Genomic DNA, 12,454 nt, shown 5'->3' on the forward strand with positions numbered 1-12,454 from the left:
GAAAACTTTAGCATAAATATTCTATAAAATCAGCATTTCTTAATGTGAAACTAAGAGTTAACACATTTAATTCTTTAGCATTACTCGGTCAAATGTAATGCCTATTCATTCATATTGTTTGGAAATTAATTATACATTTCACTGGGCAACAAAAGAGATTTATTGTCTGCTACCATACAAATGGTGCTGTACTAAACTAAATCGAGTACGCAGATTATGAATCTGAATTCAGAATTGCTGTAGCACATTAAGATTTTGAGTTATGCACATAATTATATATTAATACTTTATTAGAATTAGGAATAGTTAAGTTCAAGGTAAATAATTATTATAATAGTATATTAGTACTGTATATAGTAAATTTATATTCAAGGCAAATAGTATTATAATATAATTGTAAATAGCATATTTATGTTAAGGAAATACTTTATTTTTGATATGCTTAGCTCAGAAATGTTTGAGATACTTGCTCTTCCGCTTATGAGTCATGCTGGTCTGCCGTTGTAGGAACCAGCAGTATTCACCCATCCCGTGTGGGTTGAACCGGCTTTGAAACCTTGTTTCCATCTCAGATATGTCCTGGTGGAACTTCTCACCATGCTCATCACTAAGGGCACCAAGATTCATTGGAAAAAAATCAAGATGAGAATGCAAGAAGTGCGTTTTAAGGGACATTCAGCATCTCATTCTTTCGTATGATGTTAGCATGTTGTTTATTAAATCAACATAATTTTCAGCCCAATGATGTCCAAGAAAGTTCTGTACAATTAACACGAATGAATCCCATGCTGTCAGCTCAACTAAATTCAGTTTACCTCTGAATTTGCTATCAGATATCAATTCTCTGATCTCAGGTCCAATGAAAATGCCTGCTTTCAGTTTTGCGTCACTTTTCTCTGCACAAAATTTTTCTTTAAGGTACTGGAAGCCACAACCATTGTGCATCCTTGCTTTTATGAAGTTTCTTACGAGGCTGAGTTTGATGTGAAGAGGAGGAAGGAAACTCTTGTGCGAATCTACCAGTGGCATATGCTGTACATTGTACTGACCAACTATGTGCCCATCTCTTTTAGGCCAGTCTTTTACAGTGTAATGACTGCTGTTGTTGAGGTTGTTCGAAACACACAAGAAGAAGGTATTTTTGGTATGTCCCAGCTGCAGTCCTAGGAGGAGGGAAATCACCTTTAAATTACCACAAATATTCCACTTGTGAACTGAGTAGTTAACTCCTTTCAGAATGAGTTCTATCAATTCATAAGTTTCTTCCATACTGACAGAAAATTCAGAGACAATTGATCATGTTGTTTCTGGTTGCCCAGTCCTTGCTGAAAAGGAGTACCTCATAAGACATGACAGACTAGGGCAGTACATCCACTGGAATGCTTGTAAATACTATAAAATAAAATCCCATGATAAGTCATACAAGTACCATCCAGAGGATATAGTAAATGGTGAGGGTGTCACCATCCTTTGGAATATCCCAATACAAACAGACAGAAAAATTGACTCCAATTGACCAAACATAGTGACCAAGGACAATAACAGAGAAACTTGTCTGTTAATAGATATGGCTGTCCCACAAGATCAAAATGTCTCAAGAAAAGAATACAAAAAGCTTTCTCACTATAAAGATCTGAAAATTGAAATCACAAAAATGTGGAAGCTTAGTACTACGATAACACCAGTAGTAATTGGTGCGTTGGGAATGATAAAGAAGGGAGCCGAGAAGTATTTAAGCAACTCTGGTAACTCCAATCTCTGTGAACTACAAAAGAAATACTTTGATGGGTACAGCCCATATACTATGGAAAGCACTCTCCATCTAAAATGGAATAAGTGTGGTGATAATTTTAGCATGCATAGCAAAACAAAAGTGGCTTTGTTACTCCTTGCCTCCAAAGGACGTCTGGTACTATGGCAGCAGAAATAAAGTTATAATGAAAAGAAACCATAAATGATGATGATGATAACAATAATAATAATGATAATAAAAGATGGGCTACAGCAAATATTCTGCTCAATACCACAGATTTGCTTATCAGTTGTTTGATTGTAACCAGTTGAGCATGTCCTTAGTGGCTGACAGTATGTGCATTTCTGATCATGAGCAGAAGTAGTAGGCGAGCATCATAGCCATGTGTTGAGAGGAATTCTTTGGAGCTTGGATAATTCAACTTTGGAAACATGGGTGTTTCGTTCAACATCCTTAAATATCCATTATTCTGGACCTTTTGAGCAACAACAACAACAACAATAATAAATGCCCTGATGCAATACCAGGCACTGGCTCTCATGGCTTCTCATCTTAACTAATTGGAAGTGTTATCAAGTATATTTTGCTTTGATGTAAAAGATAGGCTACAGCAAATATTCTGCTCAATACCACAGATTTGCTTGTCAGTTGTTTGACCTTAACCAATTGAGCATGTACCTTCGTGGCTGACGATAAGTGCATCTCTGATCACGAGCAGAAGCAGTGGGGGAGCATCATAGCCATGTGTTGAGAGGAATTCTTTGGGGTTTGAATAATTTGCCTCAGGAAACATGGGTGTTTCATTCAACATCCTTAACCCTTTCGTTAGTGTATTTATTTTGAGATGCTCTGTGTTTCTTTCAATTATTTTAAAATATAACAAAGAATTTAGTAAAATAACTTAGTTATCATTAAGCTAATGTTAGGAACATAAATTGGGACTAAGGTTTGGTGGAAGATTTTAATTCAAAACTTATGAAAACAAGGCATTTGTACTATAGAGCCAGAGCTGGTTTCAGTCGGGTTAGTAACAAAAGGGTTAAACAACCCTTATTCATGGACCTTTTGAGAGGGATAGGTTACTCGGCCTCAAGAAAATTCTAACTAGGCCCCCACCTGCAAGGTCATGTGCTGTATATCTTGATTTGAGATCATCATGTCATGCACTTATGGTTGTGATGCATGTACCTGGTGTACCCATATCAGATGGGTATATTAGACTTCATATATTTGTACTCCAGTGTCACTTTGATGGCATGCTCAGTTCTCACACTCAATAATAATAATAATAATAATAATAATAATCCTTTCTATTAAAGGCACAAGGCCTGAAATTTGGTGGGAGGAGGACTAGTCGATTACATCAACCCCGGTGTTTCACTGGTACTTAATTTATTGACCCTGAAAAGATGAAAGGCAAAGCTGACCTCAGCAGAATTTGAACTCAGAATGTAAAGATGGGTGAAATGCTGCTAAGCATTTTGCCCAACGTACTAATGATTCTGCCAGCTTTCTGCCTTAATAATAATAAGAGTGACTAGTGGTCTTATTTACCTGACGTAATAGTTCTGTGCCTATTTGCATCCACTGACCAATAAAATATAAAAGACTTTTAGTCCCACATCCAAATTTTCCATGGTACTCTTCACAGCAACCAGAAATTACTTGTGTTATAGGATGCTAGAAAAAAGAAAGGAAAGAAAGACATCAAATTACTGTTCTTCAGAGAAATCTGAGAACAAATAACACATGCAAACACACACAAACAAACAAACATACTCACACGCAATCTTTGATGGATTCTGACTGAAAATTTTATAGCTGAATTAGTAAACGAATTAGTAAATTAGTAATTTTTTTTTTCCTTCAATAATTTCTGGTGTTGTTTTTATAGAGTGATGCTGGTATTATTACATTTTTTTCCTCAGTTACAATAGAATATAACTAATTACCTTGATTAAAAGAAAAATGTAATGACAGTTGTAAGAGTTTAAAGACAGTAGTCAGACATGGTAGTCATTCAATCAAGATGCAATTTTGTATGTAAAATCTCAAACATACCTTAGTGTCAATATTCTGGAGAACAACAGCAATGTCTCGAGCAAAAACATGCTTGCTGTCGCAAACTATACACTTGATGCTGCAAAACAAGGAGTTAGGAAAACAAAGTAAAGTTTTTTTGTTTTTTTTTTAATCTGTAAAAGCTGATGAAAATGAATCTCATGGCATTATGCCCTACAGGGAGATGACAAAGAGGAATGCAAAGAAGGGAGAGTCCTGTGTTAGAAAGGATCCATCCAACCCGTACAAGTATAGAAAAGTGAGCTTCAATATGATTTAAGGTGTGTGTGTGTGTGTGTGTGTGTTTGAGAGAGAGAGAGAGAGAGATTAGACAGAATTGATGAGTCAAATGTTTTCATTTACTACAGAAAACTCTGCCTGGTATTCAAGGTGAGTTGGGATAGTAAAAACATGAGTATGTTTCAACTAGACATGTACAAATAAAGAACATATTATAATAGGTGCTTTCACAAAAAATGTAAGAGTGTGCAAAGTTTTTCAAGTTGTGATGTAAGAAACCAGTGATTCAGAATCTTTACTAAGTCTTACAATACTGCAAGCCTCTTGACCTGCTGGAAACTGCTGTCAGATCTTCGTCAGATTGCACCCTGCTATTTAGATACAGGAGACATATTAGATAAACTGTATCTGAATAAAAGAAAATATGATTACAAGTAGATTTCTGTACTCTTTCACATTGGTCAGCAATTAACACGAAATTTGTCATTCACAGCTTGATAAGAATGAATTCATTCTTATACTAGGACAGCATATGGCACAAATGCTGGTATACATGATACTTGGTCAAGCCAGAATTAAATGAATAAAGTCACATAAAGCAGCATTGAATAAAATATATTTGTGTTAAGTCATATTTAACACACTCAAGCACACTTGAACATGGGAAGACCCTACACTGCAGAAATAGACCCAGGAAAAAATTTTCAAATTTGATGTTTGTAGATGACAATGCATAAGAACACAGAAACATATGCATCCAACAATCCAATGAAGTCATTCACAGCCCAACGTTTTCACACGTGTTGTCTAGGACAGGATACGTATACATATATGTGTATATTACAATACACACATATCAGTCAAGTAGAATGTAATAAAAAAAAACTATTGTATATGTGTCTGTGTGTACAATCTATGCATGTTTGTATGTGTATATATATATATATATATTTGTGTATATACATTCAGATACCCAACACATGTATTATATGACCCATTTCCTTTAATTTATTGGAATATGATTATGTATATGTACACATATGCACAATGACATCAAACTGTGAATTTAAGTATATATCTTTGCAATATAAATATACATATAAATTTATGAGTCTTGTGTAGTATATATCACTAATGATTAATGATGATAATTTTTATGCAGATTGACCAATGTGCAGAAGTTGAAGGTAGAATTCTAATGAATCAGTTAATTCCAAGTTCAAATCATATTTAAGAATGGAATAGCTTTGAGCCTTTAAATGAGTTTGATGTGTCTAACAGATTTTTCAGCATTTTTTATACCAAATAACATAAAATTCATAGGACAGAATGGACTAGGCAGTGCAGGATACATATGGGTAGAAAGAGCCACTGCAGAGGTCACAGATGTGTAACAACTTGGCAAGAAAAAAATTGATAAAATAATGATCATCCCAAAATATAACAACACTAGCCTAAGGTGACCAGCTCTATGCACGGGTAAGAGTGTGGTTGTTACTTTCTGTTGCTTCCTTTCAGTTTTTAATCACCACATTCTCCCTCTTTGTTTCTCTCTCACTTTCCCACTCTCTTACTCTTCCTTTCTCTCGGACTCTCCCTCACTTTCTCTTGCTCTTTATCTTTCTCTATCTATCTTTCTCCAACAAAAGATCTTGAGTAAGTTGAGAAAGGAAATATTTTGAAAGATCAATCATAAATATCAGGCAGTAGCAACGGAAAGGTCTGCTTCAAAGCAGACAGCAAAACACTAACATTTAAAAGGGACAGACGAACTTGCGAGCTGAATAAAAATAAAAGAATATTGGAAACCAAAGTTTGAAGGGATAGAATCTGAGGATAGCAGAGTCACCATGGCTGGCATTTCTTAACGATGGACAACAACGTAGTGGCAGTTTAACGGCTGGCGTAAAATTTTGAACTTGATGTAAAAGAAAATTCCTAAACACCAAGTTTTGAAGTGATTCTTTCTCACGACAGTAGACTCACCATGGCAAGCATTCAAAACTTCTATATCATGGATGACAACACATTGAAGATTTAAAGGCTGGCGCAAATTTTTTAGCTTGATGTAACAGAGAATTCCTAAACACCCACTCCTGTAAATTTTAATCCCCTTCCAGCCCCATTTAGACCCCTTTTCACATTTTGGTTAATATAATCCGATTTCATTCGGGTCTACTCGGGCCACATTTTATAAGATGAGGAATTTGAAAAAATAGTTGCCATGCAAACTCGCCAGCACTTTTAACATAGGTGTGCATATTTTCAGCTCAACTGACCACATAATGCACACATTATATATATATATATATATATATATGCATTATATATACAAATTATATATATATATACATATTTATATATAGAACACACACACACACCTATATAAATTAACCCAATAAATATCTGATTCATAATATTTGTTCTCATGATTGTGTGATGCCGTTGGCGATAATAATTCTCTCTATGAATGCAGAGAGAGAGAGAGGATGTGGAAGAAAGAGTGAATGCGGCGGGGGAAAGATAGTAGACACTGTCAAATAACGTTATAGAGAGAAAGTGAAAGGAAGGGAGGAAAGAGAGAGAGAGAGAAGGAGAAAGACAGACACATAAAAGAATGAGAGTAGACTTGTCAAAGTGTGCGTTTTTGGCCCTAGCAATGACACCTTTTAAGATGGGGATTTCTAACCTAGCCCACTCGCATCCTCACCTCATTTTACATGTCCCTGTAAATTTTGGAGTCAATCCGACGGGATTTAGTGCCCTTTAACCCGTTCTAATGCCAAAACCAGACAAACTTTTTGCATTTCAGAATTATAATATAGAGATAAAATTCATTTTCCATTAAAAAATAGCTTAGGCTTTACACTCTAATTGATAATTTTCATATTTCTTTTAGTTTTAGTATTTTTTACTTAAATCTTGTCAGTTCCCTAAATGTGAAGTGCATACACACATATATATCATTATCATCATTTTATATTCAGTTTTTATGCCTATATATATATATACAAAACTTCAATTGAGATAGCTGGTCCCTCTGTTGAGTCCAAATTAAACAAACATTCCTTCTAGCATGCATTCTCAACACTTAGTAGCTTTTCATAATGGGATTTCCAAGATTTGCAGAATCACTAACTGCAAGTGAACCATCATCCATGCTAACACATTTCTCTTCTACAACATCACAATATGTCTTGCAATTTGAAACACCTCAAGCCTCAGGTCCTCGTGCTGCAGAACATTAGCAAACTCTTCCTTTCTGCTTCTTGCTTAGCTAAATATACCTGTCTCCTAACTTCCCTTCAAGCTACTTGATATAATTCTCTGCTGTCACCACTCTTTCCAGGCCTGTTTCTTCTTTCTCATGGCCCTGTCTACTTTGCTGTTCCTCCACCATGTCACTTCATGATTGGGGGACAACTTTGCACCAGCCACCAATTTGGTCAATGGCCCTCTTTAAGTTGTCCTCTATATTATGTGTTACTATCTCTTCCTTTTTCTTGTCAAATGCTTCAGTTAGAACGTCTCTAAATCTCTGACTGTTCAGCGGATTCTTAAGCTACCAGATCTTTCTTTTCCAGACTGGTTTGCTTTTTGGCACCATTCTAGTCCAGAGTCTGAAGTTACAAATGACTAATCTATGTTGAGCGGTGCACCCTTCACTTGGAAAGGACTTTTATATTTATATGCAATTGTTTTTCCTGCTTTTTGGTGACAATGTAGTCGATCTGGCTTATGTGGTCATCAGAGTGATAGGTGAAAAGGTGACTAGTTGTTTTCCTGAAGTTAGTATCGCAGATCATAAAGTCATTTACATCACAGAACTCCAACAGCCTAGTTACCTTCTCACTGTGGGAACCAACTCCATAGCCACCTGGATGCTGCACAACATGCCCATTGAAATCACCAGCCACAAAGAGGTCAGTCATTTGTCAACACAGCAGTCTGCAAAAGGGTGCCATAAAATTGATTCTTCTGTTTGTATGGCAGTCCCAGATGAGGGGCAAAGGCAGAAATAATAGTTGCTTTGCAAAACTAGTCTAGGCTTAAGTATCCTATCACACACTGACTACTTCAATGACATTATCAACCTTTTCTCAGCAACAAGTATGCCCACACCACCTTACTCCTTGGATACAACACACCTCTACATTCCAGCATCTCAATAATTTCACCAGACCTACCTTTCAATGTGTGCCAACTGTAAGGATGAGGAAGGGGTGGCAAGGAAGAACACAGAGATAGGGGACAGCATATATATATATATATAATAAATATTAGGGAATAAATCCAAATTTACAGGGAAAAAATCAGATTTAGGATTAAATCCAATTTTATAGTAAAATATTATATAATATTTGACTCTAATAATATTATATATATATATATATATATATATATACACATACATACACGGTGCAGTAAATAAATTGTTGTCTAAATTACACAAAAATGAAAATAACACTGACATCTCATTTTAACAGATATATTTACAAAAATTACATAAAAATATATTGAAATACTGAAGAGTAAATTTATTCAATAAAATTACCATTGGCTTTAATCACGGCCTCCAGGTGACTTTGGAATCTCCTGCAATTCTTCTGGACAGTCTCCTTGTTTAAGTTTATGGCAGCATTCAGCTGCCATAATCTTTGCTTTCAGTTCATCTTTGATGTTACAAGGAGTTTTGTTGGTCTCTCAACTCAACTGCACCCCACACATAATAATCAAGGGAGTTGCAGTGTGGTGAGTTAGGTGGCCAGATTTTAGGGGTGGTGTGGTCGTAGAAATTGTCTGACTGCTATGACTAGGTTCTCCTGTTTGTGTGGCACAGTGCAGAGTCCTGTTGCCAGACATAGGGTCTTCCAGCATCCACCCTCTTGACCCAGGGCAGCATTACCTCCTCCAGATATTTGATGTAGGCCTCTGTATTGAATCTGAGGTCGTGTGAGAAGATGAATGGAAGCATAACATCACTATCGCTAGTGATCACTCCAAACACCATGATGTTGACTGGATGTTTGATTTTTATTAGTCTCGGTACATGTTTTGGGGATAAGCCAACAGTTGTTCTGTGTTTACCATCTGATCCTGGCAGAAATTTTTCTTGTCTGAGAAAAACCAAAGCATGTTCAGTTGGCAGGGGTGCTTGAGTTTGTTCAAAAGCTTCATAGCATGGGCTTTCCTCTTGTCCTTGATGGCTTGGGATAAAAATTGGCCCTTTCTCATCTTGTATGAGGAATACCAAATGTCTTCATGCACTACCTGCCCAATAAGAAACTCAGACACTCTAATGTGCCTGGCGATGGACCTGACTGATTTGGAGGGGTCGTTTTCATTCATGGCCTCGATCTCACCAACAAATTCAGGAGTTCTCTTATCAGAATGAGTTTTCTGAACTGCTGTACCTCTGTAATCACCATTAGACTCATCCAACCCTTTCCAAATTCTCTGTACTGACCTCAGATTGACATCCAAACACTCTGAAATGTTTGTCTTGAAGCTTCTCGCACAAATGCCAAGAAGTACAGCATGTCATTTCCAAATTTCTGGCAGAGTAAATTGCATCATGGTACTGTTTTTCTCACAGACAATGCCCAGTTGACCCTACTATACTGTATAGTCGACAAAACCAAAAACAAACTATGTGCATGTGTGAAATAAAAAATATAAAATGGCAACAATTTACCCATTGCACCCTGTACACACACACACATATATATAGATATATATATATATCTCAATTCAAATACATGGTAGCTTGAAATAATCACCATAATGTCATTTGTTGACAAGGTAGTCTACAAAAAGCTGTCATAAGATTGATCTTTCTGACAGCTCTGGTTGAAGAGCATAAGCAAGAATAATAGTTGTTCCAGTTTGCAAAACTAGCCTAAGCTTAAGTATCCTCTCACACACTCTGCCTACCTTGACTGCCTTATCAACCCATTTCTCAGCAAGAAGTATGTCCACACCATCAATCCCATTGCTATTACCTACCCAGATTGTATACTTACATCCTTTGCCTGTGACGAACCTGGTAGAAGCCACCCCAGCTTCTTGAATGCAATACACATGTACACACCTTCATTCTAGCATCTCAACAATCTCCTTAGACCTACCTTTCAATGTTTCCAAGTACATGTATAAAGGTGTGTAACCTAGTGATTAGCATATTACCCTCATGATCACAAGATCATGGTTTTGATTCTTGCACCAGGTGGTACATTGTGTTCTTGAGCAAAAAAACATTTCACATTGCCCTGCAATCATTTTGACATCTTACATGTGGCAGAGTGTGCATCTGTACAAGCAATGTCAATTTGATAGCAAGAGCAAGCTAATGTACAGCACAAACATTTGTTACTATAAAACAAATCATCTGTGCAGGCAGTTCAGCAAGAAATTGCACAACCATTTTTCTCACACTCAAGAGACTACCAAGAAGATATATGTATATATATACATATATATATATCTATAGCTATCTAGCAAACTATCTATCAATATATGCTGATGCTGAGACCCCCTTTGGTCACGACACTGACCAAGGGATTGCACCTAGAAAGTTACCCCCCCAGGCACAAGTCCAGGCAAGGTTGTTTATAGAAGACCAGCAGTCGCCCATGCATACTGGCCTCCCCTCTCCATGCCACCGATGTTATCCAAGGAAAAGGCAAAGGCCGAAACAGCTTGACACCTGTGATGTCGCAACTCATTTCTACAGCTGAATGAACTGGAGCAACATGAAATAAAGTTTCTTGCTCAAGAACACAACACGCAGCCCGGTCCAGGATTCGAACTCACAACCTCACGATTGTAAGCTTGACGCTCGAACCACTGAGCCATGCACCTTCACATTTTTGTGAATAGAAATAAGTTAATTGCTAAATTTATTTTTATCAGATTATTTAAGTATGCTGGAATAAGTAAAATATATTCTTTTTATTCTGAAGTTTATATATATACACAAATATATATAAACTCTGGCAAATAAAGTGAAAGTATGATCATCTTCCTCCTTCCCAACACATCATTTATACACAACCCACGAGTATGGAGTTCTATATCCTAACTACAACTTCTCTCTTTTATTTTATCAATAATAAGTATCTTCCACCACCCAACTTTCGACCCAGAACATGTATGACTCAATAGATCAAAGAATGAAGATTAGTGAATACAAACCAGTCTGGGTTGCCAAGCATTGATGTAGCATATCTCGCTGAAATGAGAAATAAAAGAAAATGAAATAAAAATGATATTCAGTGCCAGAGTGTACATGTATGTATGGGGGGGGGGGGCACACATGCTTGTGTGTGTGTACATGTTCAAGTATGCTGCTAATTTACCAATTACAATCACACTTATTCAGAAAATAATTGTCATTACTACTGTTCTCATTGTTTCATGGAACATTTGTACACTCCCTTCTTCTAGTTTTGGTATGGGACAGACAAGTCTACCTTATGACATGTCAATAGAGTAGATACCATTTTACAACATTGTCTAATACTGTTCAAACTACACACCTTTCAAATGCTAAGCTTAGCAATCTTTGATAGCTTCTCATGAAGACAGAAAAGTTTTCACATTGCAAAATCTGTTCTTCCTCCAACTAAAAAGCAAATTTCCATAAAGAATTTTTCGTGTATTGCATTCAGTACAGCTAGGGGTGATCATATTATTTTAATATGCAGTCAAGACAAGAAAGGATCTTAGTTTACACACTCAAAAATATATATCTATATATATACTGCCAGATCTGACTGGACTGGTGCAGCTTTCGGGCTCCCCAGACCCCAGTTGAACCGTCCAACCCATGCTAGCATGGAAAGCGGACGTTAAATGATGATGATGATGATGATGATACATATATAATGTATTGTTCCATGATAGAGAGATCAACAAAAAAGTACTCCATCTGGTGAAAGATAAATATTATTTATTTAAAGGTCACAATACATGTCTTTAAGGGCTACTAATAATTTCATATGTTGAGAAATACCTCAAACATATTCATCAGGCACAAATATGCACACAGGCTTAGCTGTGTGATTAAAAAAGTTTGCTTCCTCACATCATGGTTTTAGGTTCAGTCCAAATGTGTTGCACCTTGAGCAAGTGTCTATAGTTCCAAGCCAACCAAATCTTTTGGATTTGAAAGGTGGTAACTGAAAGCCCTAGTATATGTGTGTGTGTGTGTTTGTGTCTCCTTGCAGTGACATCATGTGACTGATGTAAATGAATGTCATTCATTTCAATATTCTACAAAAAACATGTCCAGCTATGGGGAAATATTACCTTACTAGGATACAGGTAAGGATAGGTATCAGGAAAGTTATCAAACCCACACAAGAATGGATAAGTGGAGTGGATGTTAAAATGCTGTTG

The 12,454-nt window shown here is 36.5% G+C and overlaps 1 protein-coding gene across 3 annotated transcripts in view; it reads right to left on the reverse strand.

Annotated features, from left to right (window-relative positions):
* LOC115221677 overlaps nucleotides 1–12,454 on the reverse strand; it is a 47,058-nt gene that overhangs the window by 20,492 nt on the left and 14,112 nt on the right. For 2 of the 3 annotated variants that reach the window (XM_029791878.2, XM_029791879.2), the window contains exons 2-4: nucleotides 11,249–11,285; nucleotides 3,815–3,893; nucleotides 3,308–3,433 (exon numbers count right to left, since the gene is read on the reverse strand). In XM_029791878.2, coding sequence (XP_029647738.1) covers nucleotides 3,308–3,433; nucleotides 3,815–3,893; nucleotides 11,249–11,285 — 242 coding nt within the window. The remainder of the gene's footprint in view (nucleotides 1–3,307; nucleotides 3,434–3,814; nucleotides 3,894–11,248; nucleotides 11,286–12,454) is intronic. The other variant, XM_036510827.1, reaches the window with a different exon arrangement.

This window comes from Octopus sinensis, linkage group LG18 (genome assembly GCF_006345805.1).
Source record: "Octopus sinensis linkage group LG18, ASM634580v1, whole genome shotgun sequence".
NCBI classification, from domain to species: domain Eukaryota; kingdom Metazoa; phylum Mollusca; class Cephalopoda; order Octopoda; family Octopodidae; genus Octopus; species Octopus sinensis.